At 44.6% G+C, this 27,671-nt stretch overlaps 1 protein-coding gene across 1 annotated transcript in view; it reads right to left on the bottom strand.

The window, feature by feature from the left end:
• LOC148502817 (cytochrome P450 2F2-like) overlaps positions 1–26,434 on the bottom strand; it is a 57,206-nt gene extending 30,772 nt beyond the window's left edge. Inside the window, exons 1-3 of the mRNA XM_088449261.1 lie at positions 26,246–26,434; positions 11,935–12,097; positions 6,625–6,774 (exon numbers count right to left, since the gene is read on the bottom strand). Coding sequence (XP_088305387.1) covers positions 6,625–6,774; positions 11,935–12,097; positions 26,246–26,422 — 490 coding nt within the window. The 5' untranslated portion in view covers positions 26,423–26,434. The remainder of the gene's footprint in view (positions 1–6,624; positions 6,775–11,934; positions 12,098–26,245) is intronic.
• Positions 26,435–27,671: the final 1,237 nt, after the last annotated feature.

Below are 27,671 nucleotides of genomic sequence, written 5' to 3'. Positions count from 1 at the left end.
AGGTTGTTAATGATGATGCAGGTGTTGGTGGTGGATATTTCAGGCGCTTGGATCCAGATAGAAGGGAGCAGCTTGGTGACACTGGACTGATTGTTGTTTGGTTTTTTTTGTCCCCAAAGTTTCAATACCCTTTCCGATTTGATGCATGCACTGCAAATGACGTAACAGGTAGATGGTTCCAAGATGGTTAAGGTCCTTACCTCTACTCACTGTTACTTGGCAATGGTCACAAATGGCTTGACAAAGGTTGTCCGGATTTGGGTGGCAATGACTCCACACATGAGAAGTGGATTTTTTGGTCCTTTGCCCAGGCATGGCAACAATGGGATTTTTCCCACCATGGGCAACAACTGTTGCCTGATTTACAGTTTTTACACAAACAACATCCGCCATCAACATCCTCATCATCCTTGTTTTTATCGCCAACTAGACGTGCAATTCCACAGAAGCATCCTTGATTTCTACGTCAGAAGGCACTCAAATGGTGGAAGGAGGAACCTCTTCAAGTACAGTATTAGAAAGGTCAGGCTCACACATGGAAACCGTGGACACACTTGGACTCCCCTCGGGTATTTGTGATTTTTCCGAGCACACAGTTGGTACCGGTATCTTCCTCGTCTTAACAATATTTATTTTTTTGTACCTCTCCTACAAGCAGAGGGGCTTAAATTATCATTAGAAGCATCAGTCATAAATACAGGCCAATGCCTTATACTTTCCTTGCCACTTTGTGTAGTGAATGGCATATTGACAATTTTTTGTTTCTCTAAAGCTAACTTAGCTTTAGCTTTTTTTTTCTTTTGGATCTTTATCAGGGTAAAAGTTGATTTTTTTACATGGCCTGACTTAAGCCCTGGTGCATCGGCCTTCATAGATGATGTTGACGGCCTTGCATCGTCATCATGACTGCTGCCGGCAGCTATAAGACTGGTATTTGGATCCTGCTCTCCTGTCATGTGACTGTCCTCCATACTCACTGTGGTCTTACAGCAATCTCACCAAGCAATTATAGTGCAGCTCAGTTGTGGCTAATGCACACAACCAAAATATTGTTTTTATTTTTTCACTGGTAGTGTGGCAGGCTAACACGCACACACCAAAAAATTGTTTTTATTTTCACACTGGTGGTGTACACACAAAAAATTGTTTTTATTTTTTCACTGGTGGTGTGGCTAACATGCACACAAAAAATTGTTGTTGTTTTTTCACTAGTGGTGTGGCTAACATGCACACAAAAAAATGTTTTTATTTTTTCACGGGTGGTGTGGCAAGCTAACACGCACACACCAAAAAATTGTTTGTTTGTTACACACTGGGGGTGAACCCCTGAAAGAGGCAGCAGCCCCTTGACAGACAGCAGCACAGCACCCCTGTGCACCTATGCTGATGACAAGTGTGGCTAACATTCAAACAGAAAAAAAAATTTTGTTTTTTTCACACTGGGGGTTAAGAGCACACCTTATGGACTGAAGATCCATCCCTAATGGACTACAGCCAGCCAGTCCCTATGGACAGGACAACAGCCAGCCCCTATATATGGACAACAGCCAACCCCTATATAATGGACAACAGACAGAGAGCTCCTATGGATGGACAGGACAACAGCCAGCCCCTATATATGGACAACAGCCAGCCCCTATATAATGGACAACAGCCAGCCCCTATATAATGGACAACAGATAGCAAGCCCCTATAGATGGACAGGACAACCTTAGTGACTCACAACAGCCAGCCAACCCCTATATGGACAACAGCCAGCCCCTATATGGACAACAGCCAGCCCCTATGGATGGACAGGACAACAGTTAGCCAGCCCCTAAATCTGCACAACAGCAAGCCAGCCCCTATATAATGGACAATAGCCAGCCCCTTTATAATGGACAACAGACAGCTAGTCCCTATGGATGGACAGGACAACCTCAGTGACTCACAACAGCCAGCCAGCCCCTATATGGACAACAGCCAGCCCCTATGGACATTAAACAAAGCAACAACTGTAGCATGCACAGTTGATGACGTTTTCCTTCTTTTTCAGATCCGAGTCAGGCGGGAAAATCCGAGCCAACTCGGATCCCCTAAGTTCAGATGGGTTCAGATCTCTGAGATCCGAACCCGCACATCTCTAGTCATATACTGATTTAATATTAAAGAATAGTCCAGACAATATCTGCAGCACCTATGAGATATTTTATAAGAAATAGACCCCTGCATGATCAGTTTAGGAGAAAGGGTAGATACTGTATCAGCACCTGATGCCGCATACGGTAGGTAATAAAGTTTGCTACAAAAAAAGTAATGAGTGCAGTCTCAGGTCATAACATTCTCCAGGTGTCACATATAGCCTGTTTTTGGAGAAGATCAGAGGAGCGTCAGAGCATTCAAAAATGAGTTCAGATCCGATCTTGAGGTTGTGGAGGCAGATTAATCCAAAATTGGGAATAAGATACCATTAGAGTCACCACCAAGTACTACTTGCCCCTTGTAGTCCCCTCAATAAATCTAAATAATTTAATGAACAAGGGACCTTGCTTTTGATTGGAAGCATAAACAGAGATGAGTGTGATGGTTTCAGACTTCGGAGTGCCATGAGCAAACCCGACCAAACAATAGACTTGACTGTAGCAGGTGAGTTTAAATGAAGTACAGTACAGGTTATTATGATCTATGCAGGCTTTGATATGTTTAAAAATATAAAAATAGTTCATTAAAAAAAATGCATGAGGTCCCCACAAATAAATAACAAGCCAGGACCTTTGGCTAAAGGCTGGTATTGGAAATTTGGGTGAAAAAATGGTCTTAAGTTCCCCCTATTTTCCAGTAACCAGCACCAGGCTGTACCAGCTGGGAGGATAATGGGAAACACACAGCATTGGGTTTCCATGCCAATATGTTAACCAGCCCCAAACTGGTCCGCCCAGGGTTGAAATCTCTCGGAAAAGTCTGGACCTGACACACTATCCCTCTGAAGGGCCATGCCATGGAGTGACAGGTCACTCCCGCCATTCTCTATTGAAATGAGTGGGGATGCGCTGATTGGCTAAGACTATGTCGTGCCATACCTCCGGTATCTCAGTATTTTTACTGAATTTTACTTTTTTTCGCACTGCTAATGTGATAAAAGCACAAAATATGTATACCCTGTAAACCACTAGTGGATTTGTATGATATAGCATTGGGACAAGAACATTAGTCTGAGAAAAAGGCAAAAGACCGGGGGTCGACATGACTTAGCCATGCCATGCATCCCCCCCACAACATTGTGCAAATTTACACTGCAACACTTGTGAGAGTTCTGAGACCCCAGTACACTGCAATCTTGTTTGGATGCGGTGTGGTGCAAAAAGATGCTAAAGTGTGAAAGTCCGAAACTAGCTATCAGTAGCGTTGCGTCACAGTCGTGCTATGCTATGTGATGTTAACTTGATATCCTCAGTCTTCTAAATTACAACTCCTAATTCTCTGAAGTTCTTCATTCAGTTTTGCATCATTAAAACAAACTTGTACTTTACATCACAGTCTCCGCTGAAACTTGCCAGCTAGCTGCAGATTGGAAAAATGCAACCCTCCTCCCTACAATCTGTCATCAACAGTAGTTGGTATGTCCATCGTACATGACTGATATAAATAAAAATGTGTCCAAATCATTTAACAACGTCTGGTCCAATGGACGTCCTTTCATAACTCCCATTTACAGTGTATGTAACCCTAGAGCTCTCTCTTAGGTTTGTTCCTCTAGTATTCCTCCACGTTTCTCCCTCCCACCTCCCACAAGGTTTGCCACGTCATTCCCCATCACCTACTCTAACCCCCCACCAATAATTTAAAACTGGACAATTCAATAAGATGCTGTCTCTGAATCAGGTCCTCTGTTCTGTTCTCTTCGTATTGGTAAAACCATGTTATGATATTGAATTTGCCTTAGTCATGCAGTAAAGTCTGACTGTACTTTCACTTACATTCAATAAACAGTTGTTTAAAGATAAAACTCCCTCTCTTTCTAACATTAATTATATTCGGTGGAAGGAAAAAGGATTTTCATCAATAGCCAAAGTGTTTGATCCAGGGGGTAGGGGTTAAAGTGGGCAGGAACAGGGTGGAACATAGTTCCGTCACCTCTAATGGTAGGTGGAACTCGTTCCACCTCCACCAAGTTCCTGAACTGTAGTCCCACAGACAGAGAGCCACTCACTGTCTGCCAAGGGAGGCTTAATTTCATCAGAGAAACCAGCCATTCACTTTACCGTTTCCTATACACAACAGTGTGTGTGTGTGTGCGTGCGCATGTGTGTGTAAAGAACAGTTTTCAGACATGTTTTGGCCTGTCAGACTAGCGTGGCGGGAGGGTGGGGAGTAGGCGGCAGAAGAGATGAGTGCCACCACCTCTCCAGGACTACTTTAAGCCCTGCAGGGGGGGCATATTTTATCTTTCACATACCTACAACAGAAGTTTCATTTACAGTACCAAGACAACATTTCTATATGTACCTGCAATCCAGATATTACATTTCTTCTCTCTTCCTTTTATCGAACAAAGCCGCAGAACTCAATCCCCATTACTCACTCTTGAAAATAATGAATACAATTCCATATAAAGTTAACATGCTGTACTCTCATTTAACTGATCATCTCTCTACACCTCAATGGTCCTCCCCTATTCAATTCTTGGCAGTTAGATAGACAGTACCTTCTTTGGCTTCTTTGTCAGAATTAATTCTTCATTATGATTCTACTATCAGATATTTACAGTCAGCATATCTGCAAGAAGTCCACGTGTGACCAATTCACAGAGCTTACATCTCTCCAGCTCAATGTAAATACATGGTTTCTTCTGAAACAGGTGAATGGCCTAACTGTCATGTCACTAATGCAACATTTTTACACTGCATGTGGGACTGTGGCAAAATTAGGAAATTCTGGCACAATGTAATACATTTTATTAATGTCATTTTCTCTCTCCACTTACGACCTAACATACTCGCCGGTATTTGTGTTAAGTTTAAATCTTGGGATCTGGGACCAGATAAAAGTGCTAAACTCCCTCCCCTCACCACACTAGTAACCGTGACAAAGAAAATCATCCTTGTTCACTGTACCACAAAATCCTCTCCTTCTCTCAATGAGGTCAAACAAAGAATGTTACAATTACTGTACTTTGATAGACATTCAACCAAACCTGTCCTAGACAAGGGAGTAGAAAGATTCTATAAACAATATGAACTTGATATCAATATTCTTGAGGAATCATCTCAGTCTCATAATATAAAACTATTTGAGAATACTGAATGGCATTTACTGAGATGTATTGCCTCATCCTAGTGAGTTAGGTCCTAGCTCTATGTATAGACTAAAAGCAGGGCTGGATTAACGGGGGGGCGACAGGGGCGGTCGTCCCTGGGCTCCCACACGTAAAGGTCCCCCACACCCATCGGAGTTAAAGTGGGCCGGAGGAGATGGAACCAGTTCCGCCTCCTCCGGCCCACCTCAACCCGCCGCCGCAAGGAGGCTCTATTTGCCAGGCGCCCGCTAAGATTTTGTAACTAGTGGGCGCCAGGCTCCCTCTCCGCAGCGGCAGTCAGAGTCGGAGGCTGAAGCTCACTCCCACAGTGCACTATGGGAGAGACATCATAACTGGGGACATTACTCAGGGGACATTACTACATTATTGGGGTTTTACTACTTGGACACTACTGTAGGGAGCATCACTATTGGGGGCACTAGGGGCATTACTACTAGGGACATTTATACAGGGGGAATTACTACTGGGGACATGACTACAGTGGCCATGACTACTGGGGGCACTACTAATGGGGGTATTGCATAGGGGGCACTGCATAAGGGGAACCACTCCTGGGGGCACTGCATAAAGTGCACCACTACTGTGGGCTCTGCATGAGGTTCCCATTGCACATACCCCCAGTTCGTCCACATTTAATAGGGGCCCCCACATGTTTGTTGCCCAGGGGTCCCCACAGACCTTAATCCAGTCCTAACTAAAAGGATTTCTTACATTAGCTATGCTAGGCTCTATACGTGCCTACATTCATTACATGTCATTTTTTGTCTAAATGTAAAAATCTACTTCAGAGTATATATATGGTTCAAGTCGACTCTCGTGTTATAAAGTGTTACTCACGCTTCCCCTCACCTTCCTCTATGTGTTTTCCCTTGTATCACTTTATATTATATCACACATGTTAGCCTTTTAATGCGATTATTTCGCAGATCATTGTACTAAATCTATTCGATCTAAGGCTTTATAGCATTTATTTCAAACTCTCTATATTTGACCCAATATTATTCTTCTAAAACATCTGTGTGTAATGTGTTTGTGATGTATTTTCTGTAATATCTTATGAAAAATCAATAAAAATTTGTTTAAAAAAAGAAATCACAATAATCAATCATCTTTTAGGGGTCTATTTACTAAGCAGTGTTAGGAGACAGAGTGAAAAGTGATAAGGTGCCAGCCAATCAGCTCCCAACTGTCATTTTTCAAACACAGCCTGTGAGATGGCAGTTAGGAGCTGATTGGCTGGTACCTTATCACTTCTCACTCTGTCTCCTAACACTGCTTAGTAAATAGACCTCTAATTCTTTATAGAGTTTTGTGTCCATGTACATTACCATTTATTTTCCTGAGCAAATCAATGAGATACCCAGCCTCCTCCTTTATCGTCTCCTCAATGCTACGTTTCCCCATACCAAAATTACTCAGCGTTACCAGGGTAAAACTCCTCAGCTCCTTCCACTTCTCACCATTACTGAATACCATCTCTGCAGGATAGAAAAAAGAGTGCATTATCTATTTGGTAATATACATACTAATTAAAATTATAGGGCTATTAAACAACACAAGACTTTGTTTTAAAAAATATAGGACATCCAGAAAACATTGCCATACAGCAGTGGCAGACAGGATGGCAGTTTAGTCAACTATAAAAAGTTTGTCATCTACGCACAAAGACAGTAGGTGCACGTTGGAATCGTCCTTGGATCCTCCCACCCACCCTTATATTGTATATTAAACAGGACATGCAAAGTTTAACTAACCAATAACTTCAGCAACAGGGACTGCCACTTGTGTCTGAAGTGATTGTTTTGTTTGGGTCCCCACAAAACAAGCTACCAGTGGGCAGCTGACATTGCTGGCAATGATCTCTACCTGCAGAATGACTCTAAAGAGGAAAGATTTTGTCTCCATTATCCTCCTAACCCTCATCAGTGTGTACTTCATCTTCACACAATATTAATTTGTTCCTTCTGGAATCCACCATTACAGGTGCCTCTGGACTTTGAAATAATTTTTCATGGAATTTGTAGTTCAGTTTGATGTACATCATCTTTTCCACATTTTTTTCCACAGACTGGATGATGGGTAGCTTAAGTAAAGCAAAGGTAGTTTGTGCAAGGGCCTCCAAATTGTCTTTTTTTCCTGCCAGTAGTCAAAGGGACTGTCTGACCTGTCTATTGACGCTGTCATTAAAATAATCCTCCACCATTCTTTGAATGGTGACCGTATCCACGAAAGAGATGTCCTTAATTTTACACAATTCTTTTAGACCCGATCAGATGTCAAAATATTGTGTTGACTCAGCTGTATGGGAGCCACTGTTGCCGTAGAAAATGAAGGAGGAGACGTCGCCATGTCACTGACAACTGACAGTGACACTGAGCTGAGAACTTGGTCGCCAAGAGATTTTTGTATCTCTTAAGGTCCGTGTCCATTGGAAAGAAAGACACGATGTTTTACTTATACCTTGCATCAAGCACGGTCGCCTAAATGTAGTTATCCAATTTTAACATGCTAACAACCCTTGCAAAGTAAATAAAGGACTTTATCTACAAGTCTGACATACTTAAGGTGCATACACATGGTCAGATCTGTCAGATGAACGATGAACGATTGAACGATTGAATGATTTGAATGATTTTACCAACGATTTGAATGATTTGAATGATTTCAGACAGTATTAATATGAATGGAATCGTTCGAATCTGACTGCAAACACATCAGATGTCAGATATCGTTATCTGACATGCGGGACCGCGCATCGTTCATCATTGCTGGCTCACATGTCAGATTTTCTTTCAGATATGAACGATTGAATGCATTTTTAAATTGTTATCGTCCAGATCTGACAGAAAATCTGACCGTGTGTATGCACCTTTAGTGGAATCGCTGTCATCTCCGCCTTTGATTTCTCAAGCTTCTTTTCCAAAAGTCTAATTAGGGCAGTCACCTGACTCAAGCTGGTATTGTCTGAACTCACTTCACAGGTGAGTACTTTGAAGGGTTTACACCTTCGGCTAATCAAAGGACGTTCCAGTCACTGAGTACCAGAGTGTGGCGGGCAAGGAGCTGTCACTGGAGGAATGCAGAGAGGTTGCTGCGTTACATCACACGGGGCTGACACTGGCATTTACTCACCCAGCATTCTTCAGGTGACCTGTTATCCTCTTGTCAAACGAGGGTTCTACATCATAACGAAGCTGCCTCCAGCAGCGTTAAACAGAGTTTCCTGCTGCATGCCTAATTAATTTTATTATAACAATTTAAGAACTTCTCTATCAGACTAAAGAAAGACATAGGGTCTCATTCAGACCCGGTCACAAGCGCTGAGCGCTCGCAACCAGGTCGATGTTAAGGCCCTGCGCACGCACAGCGCCTGCACTGCGCCTGTGCAAGCCCCGGAGCGAGTGAGAAATTCTCTCGCTCCGGAGCTCACTACAAAAGGGACGGCTGTCGATGGTGATCGACAGCTCGCCTCGTTTTGTAGGCAGGGCGGGGGGGTGGCCACACGAACGGAGGAGTTCCTGACGGCCGCCCTCATTCAGAGAGAGTGATCTATTCTTGCGACCACCTCTGAATGAGGGCCATAGTCCGTTGCCGACGCTGCACGGTTTTACCTGGTATCCATTTACTGCATACTCTCCTTATATGTGGATTTTAACAGGGATTTTAACGGGGATTGAGATTTCTGGACCAAATTAAAAATCAATTGTTTAAAGATTTCCCCTATCAGGCTTATAAAGGGTGAGATATAAATGTATGTTGCAACATTGTATCCTATTAGCAACTAAGCAACTTTTGTTGGTTTGCTTTGCAACTTCTCTTATAAATTAATGAATTGTGTTTACTCGCAAGTACATAACTATAAAACATTTTTTATGCATATAAATAACACGTGACCCTTTTTTCACTTTATATTGGTATACCAATAATATTATTTTAGATTGCAGCAATTGTATATTTATTTTTAAATTCTTTTTGATTCGTTTTTGTATTTATTTATGTTGAAGTATGTCATATAATTCTTTGATGTAAAGATTAAATGTGATTTATTATTTTACATGGGCATTTCTTTAGGTTATTATTATTTTTTATCCAATCAGCGCTGTTCATTGTTTTAGTTCATTTGTTTTCATCCCCTTGCACAACACAGAGTTTATTCTCCACTATGCTGTAGTAAGGCACATTGGACCTGATTCAGAGCCGCTCGCAAAAAGCGAGCACTCGCTCTGAATCAGGGTGGTCGCTCTTTTTTATTGACCCAGCCTCCTGGCCGCTCGCTAAGCTGTGGGTGACCACCCACAGCTTTAGCGAGCGGCCTTGCGATGGTCGGGTCTCGTCTGCCGTAAGCCCCAATGAGCTTCCGGCTCTAATAGAGCCAGAAGCTCACTACCGACATCACTCGTGATGTCAGTAGGACCGCCCCCAAATGGCAGGCATTCCTTTGGGAACGCCTCCATTTGGTCAGCCACCCCCCTCCCCACCTACAAAATGGAGCGAGCTGTCGATCAACATCGACAGCCGCCCCATTTGTAGCGAACCCCGGACGAGAGAATTTCTCTCTCGCTCCGGGGCTTGCGCATGCGCAGTGTGCACGTGGCGTGTGCGCACTGCCTGTCCATCGACCCACTTGCGAGCGCATAGCGCTTGCGAGCGGTCTGAATCAGGCCCATTGTCCCTATGTCACGGCTCATTGTGTAGCTTTGTATGGCTTTTTGCTTTTCCTCCATGTGCTGAAGCGTATAAATGGTGGAATTCCACTTTGTTACTACCACATTGCTTCAGCTGATGGCAGGGCAAATTTAACTGTTCTTGCAGGTGCTGCACTCTTCTACATGCAGCTACTAAATGCCGAAAATGTCCCAAAATATTTCGTCCCACAGACAGCATCTCCTGCACGGCCCTGTCATTTTTCCAAAAATTCAGCACCACCAAACTGATTGTGTGAGCAAAACATGGACGAGTTCGAAAATCACCGATGTCAGAAATCACAAATCCAGAGGAGAGTCCAATTGGGGTAAGCCATTTTGCAATGAAATCCCTGAGTTTTTCTAAGAGGTTGACACCAGTATGTCTCTTAGTGAAGCACAGAGAGTAACCTGCCACTGAATGAGCTGCCATTTATTAGATGCTGTTGCTGTTCGTGCTGCTGATGGCAATACACTCACTCAGTGGGCTATCACAGTCATGTAAATTTTGGTTTGCCCAGTTCCGCTTGTCTACATATCAGTGGTTAGGTGGACAGTGGGTACAATGGCATTTTGAAGGCCACTAATTAAGTTTTTTTAACATCCATGTATAGGCATTGAACTGCTTTTCTAGGGAATTGGAAAACAGGACTCAGCCATATCAAATTGGATGCACTACTAAGTTCCTATCAATATTGAGGATATTGATGATCACGGCTGGCTCCAGGGTGAGCTGCGTCCTGTGCAGAATGGTAATTCATTGCCCTTTACCCACGCGCAATAGAAAATGGGGGAGTGGTCTAATTACCATAGGACATGCCCCCTAAATGACATTATTTGGGGGCGTGTCTGTTTGGCACGCCTCCCACTAACGTCAGGCTGGAAGCGAGCCCAGCACTACGTCAGTAGCTGGGCTGCCCCCAGCCCTCTTCCTGCACTGAATAGATGCCACATGCATGTACGTGGCATCCATTCCTCTTCTTCAGGGCTGGCACTGCTGCATTGCTGCGGTGGTGGAGGGGCCCAACCTCTTGATGGCCTGCGGCAGGGGAGACAATGGAGGCATCTGCCGCCGGGCTCCAGCTCTGAAGGGGCACCTCCTCCATTGTCCACAACATATTCACCCCACTTAGGGCTGTAACTATGTACCCAGAGTATACCATCACGGCCGCCCAATACATGGCACCCCTTCCCGGCACCTTAGAAGCCACCATACCCTAGTGGAGAGCTCCATGTCAGACCATCAGCTGCTCCCTTCATCTATCTATAGCTTGTCTGCATGCGAATTGCTAAATTACAGTGTCAGCGGCTGTGACGGAGGGAGGGGCACTAAATTATAACTTGCCTCCAGGCGTCTGGGATGAACTTACGCCACTGGCCTGCGGGATACTTCGAAGAGTCAGGTTTCTCCCCCACACTGCGTACTCCTGCCACTGAGCTTCATTCCATCACTCAGTCAGCTCTGCTTTCAGTTTGTGGTCAGCACTGCAGGGCCGACTTCTGGCAGATGGGACAGTACAAATGGAGATGGGAGCATCTAGTAGTACCTGGCAGCAGCTCTCTCTTCAGCACCTGGCCAGCTCATAAGAACCATCCTCTGGTCACAGATGTAGATAGAGTGTCTGCTCAGGGGGGTTTTCCAGGTACTCAACCCCTCCCCCACATACACTATTGTAGAGCATATTCTAAGGTCAATATCAAGTACTTCCACCCATTGGCTTATGATTCTATCACTAAAATAACCTTATTTTAATAACACACTCTTAAAAAACTCTATTGATTTTGTTAAAAGAATTCACTCATTAAAAGAAAAATTTGCTTCAGGGCCCCTCCAGGCTTAGGGGCCCTTAGTTTCACAGTAGATCCGCCTCTGGATCTGAATACATTGAAAGACACAGGGATATGACTGATGAGAACTCTAGATTCCCTCCATGCACTGCTGGGTCACATACTTACCATCTCCCTTGGTAAAGTCATAGAACGGAGCATAATAACCCCGACCACTGAATTCTTCTGCCTTGTCAATCAAAGTCTCCTTTATAGCTTTGTATCCGCACAGCACAACACAAGGACGGTTCCCTTCATACACAGTGAATATGTCTCCATAGGTTTTATGTAGCTACAGTAGAAATACAAGACAATATGTTAAGTACAATGCTACATGATTATTTTGAGTGCTTTTGTAAAATGGCATTTATTTCCTAAAGTATTTAAATGTTATGGTTGTTGTTTATATTTAGCATGATGAGATTCGTTTTATAGCAAGGAATGTGTACGTATACTTTATTATATGATTCTTGGTCCCCCACCAGTATCGATATGTGTTAATTATCAACTATTTCACATAGAAATAAATTTTTCTTCAACCCATACTCTAATATTATAATGTCTGATAAACATAATTGTTCAGATATAATTGTATATTATTGTTAGAGGTGCTACCGTGCCTTGATAAAGCAGCCCACTGGCGAAACTTATTGAGATTTTCTGATTAGCCGCTGGTCAAAGTAAGATTGAAATGTTACAGATGTGATTATAATACACGTATCGATCTCACTTAAGAGAACTAGAAAGTGTGTGAAGGGCACATATGAATAGATACCTCCGAGTCATATGAAGGCTTGAACTGTAACTATATTAGGGGATCAAACCAAATAGATACATAAAAGAATACAGTTACCTAATGTATGAGAGGAAACAGAAAAAGAAGCATGTCGGTGTACAACTGAATACATAATGTTGCAGGAGTTTGACCCAAATCTGCAGCATGGCATACTTTAATTGAAACATTGATATTAAACACTATGGGCCAAATGTAATAGGGTGTCTGTTTTGGTAAATTGCGAGTTTGGTGCTAAACTCGCAATTTTTCACAACTCTCCAATGTAATAGGGTGTCTGTTCACTAAAACTCGCATTTTTCAGAGTTACTAAAACTCCCCATTCTCAAACTCGCATCCAGATGTTTTCACATTGAAAACAATCAACTCGCCCAATGTAATAGAGTGTCTGTTTCAGACTCGCAAAAAAAAGATTACCAAAAGTTCCCAAATAATAGACCTGCTGGCTAGCGAGTACATCCTGAGCAGGTCAGATTAACACAGAAACATGCACATATTCATGAGATATGTACATGTTTCTGTGTGTACTTATGTAAAATGTTTTTAAATAAAAAAAAATAACGTGCACCCCCTCCCCAAAAGCATAACCAGCCCCGGGCGTTATAAAGCCTGTTCTGGTTGTAAAAATACAGGGGCCAAAATGCATAGGGGCCCCCTGTATATTAAGAACCAGCACAGGGCTTTGTTGAGCAGGTCCTGGTTCTAGAAAATCAGGGGACAAAACGTGTAGGGGTCCCCTGAAAATTCCAGAACCAGCACCGAACTCTTTCTAGTGGGGGGATAATGCCACAGCCAGGGAAAACCTTTCACCAGTTTCCCCGGCCAAAGCATTATCCCTGACCGCTAGTCAGTCCAGGCCGGGGATCCCTGGGGAGTTGGGTACCCCCCCAATAAAGGGGGGTACCCCAATAAAGGGGGGGTGCCTCTCCAGGGTACCCCAGGCCTAGACTGATAGCCCGTCTCTATCCCCGGCACCCTATGGCCGTGGGTGCCGGGTTGATAGTGTTAGTGTAAAGTGTAAAAATTAAGTTTCCATATTGTCTTTAGTTGTAGAACCACAAGTACCAGCAAGCCTCCCCTGCATGCTGGTATTTGGAGAACCACAAATACCAGCATGAGGGCATTACGGACCCGCTGGCACTTGTAGTTCCACAACTAAAGAAATACGTAAATAACCAAACATACACAGTGAAAGTAAAATTTTAATTAAACATACATGTACACTCACACTCACACTCACACATACTCACCTAGTATCTGTAGTAATCCATAGGGGTACCTTAAAAAAAAATCCATACTCACCTCTCCTATGCGTCGACCACGTCCACTTGTCCAAGTAGGCAATCCAGGGGTTAACATAAAAAAACGCAAAAAAAACAATCCATGCGGACTGAGCAAAGGTATGTGTGTACACATATCTTTGCTCCGCGTAAATGACTGGGGCACATGTGTGCCCCGTCATTGAAGAGGCCGCCAGCCAATCAGGGAGCATCTCCGTCGGAGCAGCTCCCTGATTAGCTGAATGCGGCCAGCCTGTGTCTCCCATAGACTTCTATGGTGTGAAATCCCCATAGAAGTCTATGGTGGGAACCACTACATCGTAGCCTCAAGATTAATAGAGGTTAATCTTGTGGTTACATCAATGATACAATGTTCTTAATATACAGGGGCCCCCTACGCATTTTGGCCCCTGTATTTTTACAACCAGAACAGCCTTTATAAAGCCCGGGGCTGGTTATGCTTTTGGGGAGGGGGTGCACGTTTTTTTTTTTTAAAACACACACAGAAGCCATCACGGATGTCACTGATCTGTGATGGCTTCTCTAAAACTCGCACCTTTTAATGCTACTTGCATTAAAAGGTGTCAGTTTACATAGTCCTAAACTCGCCTAAACTCGCAAATGCAGTAGCCTCGAGCTGAAAAGTTCACAGGCTATTGAATTTGCGAGTTTCAGTACAAACTCGCACTTTTTAAAAGTGCGAGAAAGTGCGAGTTTGTACTAAAACTGACACCCTATTACATTAGGCCCTATATATTCCCATTAGATTAACAATTGATTTACAATGATATCATTGTTCACATACTATTCTATTAGCTGTATAAATATAAGATATAATAACACTACAGAACACAGAATTCTGTTGAATATATTAAAATATACAGTATTAAAATACATAGCCACCTAATCCTATAATAGGGATCAAAGGAGCTCATTCAGACCCGCTCGCTAGTTGCGTTCTTTCGCACCCAGCGTATGCAAATTTGACTAAGCGACGGCAAGGCAGTCGATCGCACGGCAAGATATAAGCACGCCCACTATGTCTTGGCATGCGATCACTCTGTGTATGCAGATGCCCACCAGCCTGTTTTAAGACCCCCACTAATGCACATCATCTCCAGGAAGTGTATGCAAGCACAAGACCAAGACCGCGCACTCAGGGCGGAAGTGATGTCGGGAGCCTCGGATGTGGGTCAAATGTAAGGATAAATGGATTTACAATATAAATAATAACTCCTGGATATGGTGGTTCATTATATATATATATATATATATATATATACATACATATATATGATCTATCAATATGTTGCCTCTAGTAAGTTATTGGTCCATTTTCTAAGGAGGAAGGAGTCTAAGAAGGCAGGAACTGGAAGTAAGGCCCAATTAATCCTAATGAGACCCTATCAAAGGGGTATAAATAGAGAGATATCCCAATGGAGCAGCATCCCCTTAATGAAGTCCCTGCCGGATGAAACGCGTTGGGTACTCCAGTACTTGCCACATGAACTATTGATTTCTTTCTTGAACTCCAATAAGCTATACCTATTTTAAACTTATTTATTTATTTATAAAAATATTTTTTTTCTCCTTTTTTTTGTTTGTAATATATCTACTTTGTTCTTTTAAATACAATTACGAAACGGGGTTTATATGATTTCCTTTGGAAGGGACACATATTTTGTGCCTGATTCAGCAAGGATCTCAGTAGCAAAAATGCTCGCAATTGGTTGATTAATTTGCATTCCGCATGTGCAAACTAGCAATTTGTGATGGGAACTGCATTTACAGAGGGTATGCAGACTCCGAGCACAGTGATTGACAGGAAGTGCCGTTTGTGGGTGGTGACAGGGGGGGTCGTCGGGCAAATGCAGGCATGCCAGTGGGATGTGATATTGCATTAGTGCACTTTATATGCACAAACGTATATAATAATTGAAAATTGCTAATTCACTAGTCCAAAGGTGAAGGTTCTTTTAGAACTGTGCAGTAAAAGCTTTCTGTTTATTAATGCACTTTATTTGTTGTTTTTAATTTTTTTGGATTGACACATAAAAACATCTCTTCTAGGAGTCCTTTGGTGGAAAAGAATGAAATTTATGTTCGAGTCACAGTATTGACGTGATTTGGAAATCGGCCACTAGATGGCGATGCTGTCTCACATTCATTGAGCCATTTTATTGTGGTCTTATTGAGCAACGGTCCTTTCCCTGGAGACACTGGAAGCTGCCACTCATAAATGAGAAGTGTACTTTCTTTTGTTATGTTGGACATTTAGAAAGATTTTATTGAAACAGGACATTATTTATTCTAGCACTGTTCACCACCTTTTATTTTATATATATATATATATATATATATATTTATTTATTTATTTATATTAGGGATTTCTGAAATCCGAACCCCCCCCAATCTGAGTCATATCCGAGTCAGGCTCGACTTTTCCCGCCTGACTCGGATCTGAAATCGAGGCAAAACGTCATCATCCCGCCTTCTGGATCTCGCGGGTTTTGGATTCTATTTCTCACTCCGGCTGTGGACAGTGAAGAGGGAGGGTGGAAGCTAGGGCTGGCTGGGCTGTGTTGTGCTGCTGTTGTCCATAGGGGCTGTGACCACTCTGTCCATAGGGGCTGACTGGGCTGTGTTGTGCTGCTGTTGTCCATAGGGGCTGGCTGGGCTGTGTTGTGCTGCTGTCATAGGGGCTGGGTGGGCTGTGTTGTGCAGTCAATTGCAGTCATAGGGGCTGTGTCCACTCCAAAGTCTATAGGGGCTGGCTGGACTGTGTTGTGCAGTGTCCCATAAAGGTTGTAGTCCTAGAGGGGTGCTGTAGTGTTGTCCAGGTGGTGATCTGTGCATTAGGAGTGCTCCCCCAAAGTGTACTCAAAAAAAAAATATTTTTTTTTTCTGTGTATGTGAATTGTGTGCGCAGTAGCCGCATGTGCATTAACAAAGTAACGCCAACCGTGCGCCTGTGTCATAAGTAAAGAGCCGGTTGGTTTGACCGTTAAAGGGTGCTGTAACCCCCAAAGTGCACTCCAAAAAAAAAATATATATATATTTTTTGTGTTTTTGAATTGTGTGCACAGTAGCCGCACGTGCATCAACAAAGTAGCACCAAGCGTGCGCCTGTGTCATAAGTAAACGGCCGGCTGGCTCGCCTGTTAAAGGGTGCTGTAACACCCAAAGTGCACTCCAAAAAAAATAAAAAAATATATTTTTTTGTGTTTGTGAATTGTGTGCACAGTAGCCGCACATGCATCAACAAAGTAGCGTCAAGCGTGCGCCTGTGTCATAAGTAAAGGGCCGGCTGCCTTGACCGTTAAAGGGTGCTGTAACCCCCAAAGTTCACTCCAAACAAAGTAAAAAATAATTTTCTGTGTTTGTGAATAGTGTGCACTGTGGCTGCACGTGCATCAACAAAGGAGCAGCGCCAAGCGTGCACCTGTGTCCCATAAGTCTCTTAAAGGATGGTGTAACCCCCAAAGTGCACTCCACAAAAAATAAACAATTCTTTTTTTTCTGTGTTTGTGTGTGAAATGTATGCGCAGTAGCCGCACGTGCATCAACACAGCAGCAGTGCCAAACGTGCGCCTGTGTCATAAGTCAAGGGCCGGTTTGGACATCTGGTCCGGACTGAAGGACGTGCCAACAATGTCAATTTCTGACATGTCTACTGTCACTGCATATGATACTGTCACCACTGACAGAATGGTGGAGGAATTATTTTCTGTGTTAGTGAATTGTGTGCACTGTGGCTGCACGTGCATCAACAAAGGAGCAGCGCCAAGCGTGCACCTGTGTCATAAGTAAAGGGCCAGATGGCTTGTCCGTTAAAGGGTGCTGTAACCCCCAAAGTGCGCTCCACAAAAAATAAAACATTCTTCTTTTTTTTCTGTCTTTGTGAATTGTGTGGGCTATAGCCGCACCTGCATCCTCAAAGCAGCAGCGACAAGCGCACGTCTGTCTGTTAAAGGGTGGTGTAACCCTCAAAGTGCGCTCCACAAAAAATACAAAATTATTTTTTTTCTGTCTTTGTGAATTGTGTGATTGTAGCCGGACCTGCATCCTCAAAGCAGCAGCGACAAGCGTGCATCTGTCTGTTAAAGGATTACATCGGTGGTAGCATCCAAGTAGGCATGTCAGACAGTCTGTACCTGTACTGGCAGGAAAAAGAGGGAATTTGGAGGCCCCTGTACAAACTGGCTCTATTTTACCTGAGTTGCCCCCACTCCAGTGTGTACTCCAAAGAGTGTTTAGTGCAGCCGGGAACCTTGTTAGCGAAAGGTGTAGGAGGTTGCTTCCACAAAATGTGGAGAAAATGATGTTCATAAAAGTGAATTATCAACTCTTCCAGGGAGACCAGCCTCCAGAATGTACAGAGGGACCTGTGGTGGTGGATTCCAGCGGGGACGAATTAATACTCTGTGAGGATGAGGATGTACACAACACTGAAGAGGGTGAGGAATCGGTGGATGAGGAGGATGAGGACGACATCTTGCCTCTGTAGAGCCAGTTTGTGCAGGGACAGATTAATTGCCAGCTTGTTTTGTGGGGGCCCAAACAAACCAATCATTTCAGCCACAGTCGTGTGGCAGACCGTGGCGCTGAAATGATTGGTTTGCTAAAGTGTGCATGTCCTGTTTATACAACATAAGGGTGGGTGGGAGGGCCCAAGCACAATTCCATCTTGCACCTCTTTTTTTTCTTTGCATTATGTACTGTTTGGGGCCTAGTTTTTCAAACTGCCATCCTGTCTGCCACTGCAGTGTCACTCCTAGATGGGCCACGTGTTTGTGCTGCCCACTCGTGTCGCTTAGCATAGTCATCCAGCTACCTCGGTGCAACCTTTTGGACATAAAAACACTATTGTGAGGTGTGAGGTGTACAGAATAGACTGGAAATGAGTGGAAATTAAGGTTATTGAGGTTAATAATAGCATAGGAGCAGAAAAACCCACAAATTCTGTGATTTTAGCTGTTTTTATGCTTTTTTAAAAAAAAAAATACAGATCCAAAATACAAAACCCAGAACCCAAAACACGGAAGGGTGGTTTTGGCAAAACCAATCCAGATGCAAAAACCAAAACACAAAACACGAAAAGTGGCCGGTGCACACCCCTAATATATATATGTATATATATATGTATATATATATAGAATCTATATCACAAATATACTGATTTTTGGAAGCCTCCAAGAACAGGGATTGGGATACCAATCCCCTTATAACGCATTAATACACTTCACTTAAGAGCACCTTGTCATTCTGTTACATTATCCTTTTTTTTTTGTATCACACATTTCTCAGCAGTCATACCTGTGACTCGAAACCCAGCTATTTGCTCCTTCATAGGAAGCTTGCTAATTCTAGCTATATGAAGCTAGGTGTGATTGTCAGTTTAAAGCCACTGCAACTGGGCAGATCTATGTAAGTTGCAAACACACATTAAATACTCTGCAGCCACACACTACATAGATCTCCTGAGCTGCAATGGTTTATTCCGATAACTGCAAGTAGCTTCATATTGTTAGAATATTCAGGTTTCCAATGCAGGAGCAAATATCTCCATGCAGGGGCGTAAACAATACAGGAGACAATGGAAGGTGCCGCCTCAGGAAGTCAGCCCTGAAGGGGGCACACTGACCCCCTTTCTCCTTTATGTGCCCCAGAGCAGAAATAATCAGGGAGCCCAGGGGGCAAGTGCCCTGGTCATCCCTATCATAGGGCCCCCACACTGGAGTTTGATCTCTAGGGACAGATCTCCAGCAAGGAAAACAAACCTGACTCAGAGTTGTGCCCTATTGCCCTATTAGAGCAGCTGTTGTGAGATTGTGTCTGGGTGCTGCTGTAGTGTTGTTAGTGAATGCAGGGGGGGGAGAGTGTGTGTCTTGGTGCTGCTAAGGTGTTAGTAGTGAATGCAGGGGGACAGAAAGTTTGTCTTGGTGCTGCTAAGGTGTTAGTAGTGATTGCAGGGGGACAGAAAGTTTGTCTTGGTGCTGCTAAGGTGTTAGTAATGATTGCAGGGGGACAAAAAGTTTGTCTTGGTGCTGCTAAGGTGTTAGTAGTGATTGCAGGGGGACAGAAAGTTTGTCTTGGTGCTGCTAAGGTGTTAGTAGTGATTGCAGGGGGACAGAAAGTTTGTCTTGGTGCTGCTAAGGTGTTAGTAGTGATTGCAGGGGGACAGAAAGTTTGTCTTGGTGCTGCTAAGGTGTTAGTAGTGATTGCAGGGGGACAGAAAGTTTGTCTTGGTGCTGCTAAGGTGTTAGTAGTGATTGCAGGGGGACAGAAAGTTTGTCTTGGTGCTGCTAAGGTGTTAGTAGTGATTGCAGGGGGACAGAAAGTTTGTCTTGGTGCTGCTAAGGTGTTAGTAGTGATTGCAGGGGGACAGAAAGTTTGTCTTGGTGCTGCTAAGGTGTTAGTAGTGATTGCAGGGGGACAGAAAGTTTGTCTTGGTGCTGCTAAGGTGTTAGTAGTGATTGCAGGAGGGGAAGATTGTGAATTACAGCACTTCAAATACCTCATAGGAGAAATTTACTAATCTGCATTAAACTCACCAGATTTATTTAAGAAAAAATGCTTTGCAACCATTAGATACCATCACTATTTTTTACATGGTAAGAATACAAAGCATTACATTTATCAATCAGACACATGCCCACAGCATGAAATAATAAGTATTGCCTTCATCATCATGAATACATTTTCTTTGCTCCCATTAATGTGTTTTTCCCATGAAATAATTATAAAATAAAATGCACCGCTTGATATAATGTGAAAATAATGTTGCCCTCTATATAAATTCACACAGGTGGACTCATAATATATCCATAAAATATTTTTTCAATTATTTATGCAATTAATATTATTTCCTTAATCAATTACTAAAGATGAGCAGGTCCGGTTCTCAGAGATCCGAACCCGCCCAAACATCAGGGATCCGAGTCAGATCCGAGTCGGCTTGGAATTTCCCGCCTGGCTCGGATCTGAAAACGAGGCAAAACGTCACCATCCCGCTGTTGGATTCTCACGGGTTTTGGATTCTATAAAAGATCCCTCGATCGCCGCCATTTTTCATTCCGGCTGTGGAGCGTGCACAGGAAGGGAGCTGGGAACTTGCTGGCTACTGTTGTCTATATAGGGGCTGGCTGGCTACTGTTGTCCATATAGGGGCTGGCTGGCTACTGTTGTCCATATAGGGGCTGGCTGGCTACTGTTGTCCATATAGGGACTGGCTGTTGTGCTGTGTTGCCCAGGGGGTGCTCTGTCCTTCAGGGGTGCTCGTCTTCACCCACCCCCAGTGCGAAAAAAATAAAATAAATTGTGTGTGCGTGTTAGCCACACCTGTCACTGTCACCGGCGTAGCTGCGCAGGGGTGCTGTGCTGCTGTCTGTCAAGGGGCTGCTGTCCAAAAAATAAAAGTAAAACTAACAAATTTTTTTGTCTGCCTGTGTTAGCCACACCTGGCTGTCACTATCATCGGCGTAGTTGCGCAGGAGTGTTGTGCTGCTGTCTGTCAAGGGCTGCTGCCCAAAACAATATATCTATTTTTTTTTGGTGTGGTTGTGTCCGTAGTGAGTATGGAGGTGGAGGACATGACCGGAGAGCAAAATCCACATACCAGTCTTATAGCTGCTGGCAGCAGTCATGATGATGATGCAAGGCAATCAACATCAGCTATGAAGGCCGATGCACCAGGCCTTAAGTCAAACCAAAAAGTAATGCTAAAAAAAAATGTAAAGCTAAGTCAGCTTTAGAGAAACAAAAAATTGGCAATATGCCATTCACTACACAAAGTGGCAAGGAAAGGATAAGGCATTGGCATGTATTTATGATGACTGATGGTTCTAATGACAATTTAAGCCCCTCTGCTTGTAGGAGAGGTAGAAAAAAAATGTAAATTATTAAGACGAGTAATACACTGGAACCAACTGTGTGCTCTGAAAAATCACAAATCCCTGAGGAGAGACCAAGTGTGTCCACTGTTGCCATGTGTGAGCCTGACCTTCCTAGTAATATTGTTGAGGATCCTCCTTTCACCATTTGTGTGCCTTCTGATGTAGAAATCGAGGATGCTTCTGTGGAATTGCACGAGGAGGATGATGATGATATTTATCTAGTTGGCGATAACAACAAGGATGATGAGGATGTTGATGCCGAGGATGGTTGTGTAAAAACTGTAAAACAGGCAACAGTTGTTGCCCATGCTGGGGAAAATTCCATTGTTGACTTGCCTGGGCAAAGGACCAAAAAATCCACTTCTCATGTGTGGAATTATTTCCACACAAATCCGGACAACCTTTGCCAAGCCATTTGTAACCATTGTCAAGTAATAGTGAGTTACAATGAGAACCTCCTCCTTGTTACGTCACTTGCAGCACATTCATCTAATTGGAAAGGGTATTTCAAATTCTAAAACTTTTGGGACAAAAAACACCAAACAACAATCAGTCCAGTGTCAACTAGCTGCTCCCTTCTATCTGGATCCAAGTGCATGCAATCTCCACCACCAACACCTGCATCATCATCAACATCCTCATTCATGATTGGAAGTAGTCCTGCATCCAATTTCATAAGCATGACTGACTCCTCTCCTATCCATGCTTCCTCAGAAGGATCCTTGAGTGCTATGCCTGTTGCTGCTGCTGGGGGTGGATCTTCATCCCAGAATGAGACCAAGAAGACTACTACTAGTAGTAATTTAAAAAAAAATTCACTATTAAACAGTCCTTTGATAGAGGGAGTAAGTATAACAGCTGTCATCCAGTTTCACAGCAACCTACTGACGCCATGACGGCTGTGCTAGTATTAGATGGTGAAATAATAAAAAATGAGGATGAGTTCTTGCTCACGATAAAAAGAAAGCCAGAAAAGCCACATCTTGGGTGTGGAATTATTTTAATCTAAATTCTGATAACAGTTGTGAAGGCATCTGTTCCATTTGTAAAGCCAAAGTTAGCAGAGGAAGGGATGTTAACCATCTAGGCACCTCCTCCCTGTTACGTCATTTGCAGCGGGTTCATGCAATTTGTTTAACAAAATTGTAATTTGTAATTTAATAACAAGCAGTCCAGTATCAGCTAGCTCATTTTGGATCAGCACATGCAATCTCCACCACCAACACCCTCATCATCAATCTCCTCCTTAATAATTGAAGGTAGTCCTTCCAAAATATGTTTTGTGGGGGTCCAAACAAACCAAAGAGTTCAGCCATGAAAGTGAACAAAAACAGGCCTAAATTATCTGGTTTTAGCTGTTTATATAATTTTTGGGAAAATACAGATCCAAAACCAAAACAAAAATAAAAAAACACCAAGGAAAAAAATCCAAAACCAGATTCAGATCCAAAACCAGGGAAAATCCAGATCCAAAACCAAAACACGGGGGTCGGCACACATCTCTATCAATAACTAATGATTGTCCCCATAATGTATAATTGATTTGTGCCTATTCTTGATGCACTGAATCACCAAATACTGTAGCTCAAATAGCATGCAGTGTAAGCTATCTTTTATTGAAAATGCATTGTTCCTCCTACCCAGTGGTGTAACTAAGGGGGGTCGAGCAGGGCATTTGCCCTGGGCGCAATTGGACCGGTGGCGCAGGGGGGCGGCTGTGTGTTTGTTTTTAATTAGCAGCAGGACCAGTGCTAGGCTTCCATGTGCCCAGCACCATACTGTGCTGCATGACCATGCCCCTTCCCTCCCCCTTAGTGCTTACCCAATAGCGCTAGTGGGAGGGTAGAGGGTGGACTCAGACAGGGAGCAGGGCTGCGCTCCGGGCGACGGTCCTCCTAGTCCATGCTTAGAGCCGGTGCCTGCCACTGATTAACAGTCAATGAGAGTCAGACAAACTGTCATTGACTGCTACACCCACTGGTGGAGCCGGGCTCAGGATGACAAAGGAGCTGATGGCTGCGGTTTGAGCAGAAGGGATTCAGGTAAGTGGTTTTTTTTTTCTTTTTTTAATGTGTTTGTCTGCTAGGGGGGAGGCACCACTACTGCCTACTGGGGGCACTGCATCGGGGGGACCACTACTGGAGACTACTACTGGGAGGGGACTACTACTGGGGGCATTGCTTTCGGGGGGGACTACTACTGGGGGCACTGCATTGGGGGGGACCAGTACTGGAGACCAGTGGGGTAACTAGGGCAGGGCGGGCGGGGTTCGTGCCCTGGGCGCCGTGGGACCGGTGGCGCGGGGGGGGCGCCGCCGGCCACGGTACCGGCCCGCCCACCCTAGTTAGCCAGTGTAGCGCCGATCGCAATGAGTGCGGTCAGCGCTACACATTTACACAGGACCGGCGCTAGGCTTCCAGCGCCGATCCTGTGCTGCACGCCTGAGCCCGTTCCCTCCCCCTGAGCGCTTGCCCAATAGCGCCAGGAGGCGGGCTTAGGCTGTGCATAACACACGCATCGCCGCCAGCGCTGGCCGCGATGCGTGTGTTAAACAGCAGCCAATGAGAGTCAGATAAACTCTCATTGACTGCTGCAGCACCCACTGCAAGAGCCGGACTTCCGTCCGGCTCCTGCAGTGGGTAATGGGACTGACGTCATGACGTCATGACGTCTGTCCCATAATGCTGAGCGCGCCCGCCCGGGGCGGGAGCGGCGTCGCGACCAGGACCAGGAGCAGAGATTCAGGTAAGTATATTTTTATAGATATATATATATTTTTTTTTTAACCTATCTGCACAACGGGGGAGGGGGGTGGCTACGACTGGGGGGACCTCTACTGGGGGAGGGCTGGCTACTACTGGGGGACCTCTACTGGGGGAGGGGTGGCTACTACTGGGGGCACCATTGGGAGGACCTACTCTAGTGGGGACTACTACTTGGGGGGAACTACCACTGGGGGCATTATAAAAGGGGCCTACTAGAGGCACTGCACTCGGGGGACCACTACTGGGGGCAATAATAGGAAGGGCCACTACAGGGGGCACTGGATAGGGGGGATCACTACAGGATGCCTGCATAAGGGGACCACTACTGGGAAAACTGCATGGGGGGGACTACTGCTGGGGGCCCTATATAAAGGGCACTGCATAGGGGGGGACTACTACTGGGGGCACCATATAGAGGGCACTGCATAAGGGGATACTGCTACTGGGCACACTGCATTGTGGGGACTGCTACTGGGGGCACTGCATAAGGGGGAACACTACATGGGGCACTGCATTTGGGGGGCCACTACTGGGGGTACTGAGTAAGGGGAACTAATTGGGGGCTGTATAAGGGGGACCACTACTGGGGATACTGTATAAGGGGCACTACTATGGGCCTGCATAAGAGGGACCACAACTGCATACTGGGGGTACTGTATAAGGGGTACTACTGGGGTTAAGGTGCATATGGATAGGAATGTTCAGCGTGAAAATAAAGGGGTGTGTCATGTTGACACGTCCCATTTTTAAGTGACCACGCCCATTTTTTTCCGCGCGTGCCTTTGGTGCGCGCACATATCGGTATGTTAAGGGGGGGGCTCCGTTTTCAAATTTGCCCTGGGCTCCAAATACCCTTGTTACGCCATTGCTGGAGACTACTACTGGGGGCACTGCATCGGGGGGGGACTACTAGGGGCACTGCATCGAGGGGGACTACTACTGGAGGCACTATATAAAGGGCAATGTATAGGGGGGACTACTACTGAGGGCACTATATAAAGGGCTTACTGCTGGGGGCACTGCACAGGAGGGACCACTACAGGGGGCATTAAAAATGGAGAACCACTACAGGGGGCACTGCATATGGGGGATCACTACTGGGGGCCTTCATATGGGGGACCGTTACTGGGGGTACTGTATAAGGGGCACTACTGGGGACCTGCATAAGAGGGACCATTACTGGGGGTACTGTATAAGGGGCACTACTGGGGGCCTGCATAAGAGGGACCACTACTAGGGACACTGCATGGGGGACTGTATAAGGGGCACTACTGGGGGCCTGCATAAGAGGGATCACTACTAGGGGCACTGCATAGGGGGGACTGTATAAGGGGCACTACTGGAGCCTGCATAAGAGGTACCACTACTGGGGGCATTGCATACAGGGGGTACTGTTTAAGGGGCACTGCTGGGGGCCTGCATAAGAGAGACCACTACTAGGGGCACTGCATAGGGGGGACTGTATAAGGGGCACTGCATTAATGTGCATATGGAAAGAAATGTTCCCAGTGACAAGAAAGGGGTGTGTGTCATGTTGATATGCCCCATTTTTCAGTGGCCATGCCCCTTGTGACCATACCCATTTTTTGCTGCATGTGCCTACAGCGCATGCACATAGAGGGGGAGGCTCAATTTTTCAATTTGCCCTGGGCTCCAAATACCCTAGTTACACCACTGCTCCTACCACAGGGAATATCACTGTCTCACCTTCAGTAGTGACTGTACAATGTTGCTGAAGTTCATCTTGTATAGAGTTCCAATGATGGGAAGAGGAGTTGGCCCAGGGGGGAGTTTGGCTTTTTCCAACATCATCCTACTGAATTTAGTCAAGAAGCAGGTGATGAGAAGCACCAGGAGTACTGTACATAGTGAATAGAAGTCCATCCTGCCAAGAGAGATCAGACGGTCATTTCCACTGGGAAAGTCAGCATGCTGAGGATGAACATATATTAATCCTCGGCTCAGGTGGATGAGCCCCTCTAACGAAACAAACTTTGGCCCTCATTCAGACCCAGACGCAAGTGGCCGTTCGTACGTTAGGCGAACGTAAAGAAATATTTAAATTCAGGCACACGCTCGTATTTTCGTTCACATCAAAACATCCTCCCCAAACTCAGGCGAACCCTCCTCTAACTAACGAGCGTGCCAAATAGCGAGCGTACATCCCCAAAGTGGTTTGAAGGGAATGCACGCACTAGTACTACCCGGAAGTTGGCCTGAGACATTTCGATTAACTGCTCGTTTATTCTGCCTACCTCCCTCAATCGTAACATGCCAATCAATATATCAATTAGCTTAATTGGTTTTTTTTTTTTTTTTACACAATGCAATAAACTTTATTTATGTCCGTGTTTGTGTTTACCCGCAGAATACGTACGGCTTAAACATTCGCTTTTATTTGTCAAAATACATGTTAACCCCTATAAACTAATTGGTATATTTGTTTTTAGCCCCGCATATTTCATGGAGTTCATTTTTTAATGTAAATTTGCTCTCCTCAGATTTCTGGCCCTGTCGAACACATGACTCATACACTAACCAATAGAATTGCTCCTGTTAATATCCTAAATACATTAGCCAATCAGAAAATTTTTGAGCACTTTAAAAAAAACTCCATTGCCATCATGAGAGCCTCCGCATTCACCAGGCGCGAGCTGCTGGTGCTTACGGAGGTGATGGATCGGCGGATAACCAGCCAGCCTCCACCCATCACCAACCGGGAGAAGCGATCCGCATATGCGGAGGTTCGGGCAGCTGGAGCGCAGGTGGTCGGACCTGCAACGGCGGACGCCCCGCTTGCTGGCATGCTTTCGCATGCAGATCGCTGCGAGTAAGTTTAATGGATTGTGGTTTTCATGTTTGTCTTTGTGGCCCTAACTGCATGGCCATGTTTTCCGTGTCTTTCATCTTTATTCATTCCCCTCATATCTGCATGGCCATGTTTTCCGTGTCTTTCATCTTTATTTATTCTCCTCATATCTGCATGGCCATGTTTTCCCTGTCTTTCATCTAGGGGTGTGCACCGGCCACTTTTCGTGTTTTGTGTTTTGGTTTTGGATCTGGATCTTTCTTCGTGTTTTGGATCTGGATTGGTTTTGCCAAAACCACCCTTCCGTGTTTTGGGTTCTGGGTT

The sequence above is a fragment of the Taudactylus pleione genome, unplaced genomic scaffold (genome assembly GCF_031769625.1).
Source record: "Taudactylus pleione unplaced genomic scaffold, aTauple2 ptg000481l, whole genome shotgun sequence".
Classification (NCBI taxonomy): domain Eukaryota; kingdom Metazoa; phylum Chordata; class Amphibia; order Anura; family Myobatrachidae; genus Taudactylus; species Taudactylus pleione.
This window is presented reverse-complemented; position numbering and strand designations above follow the sequence as displayed.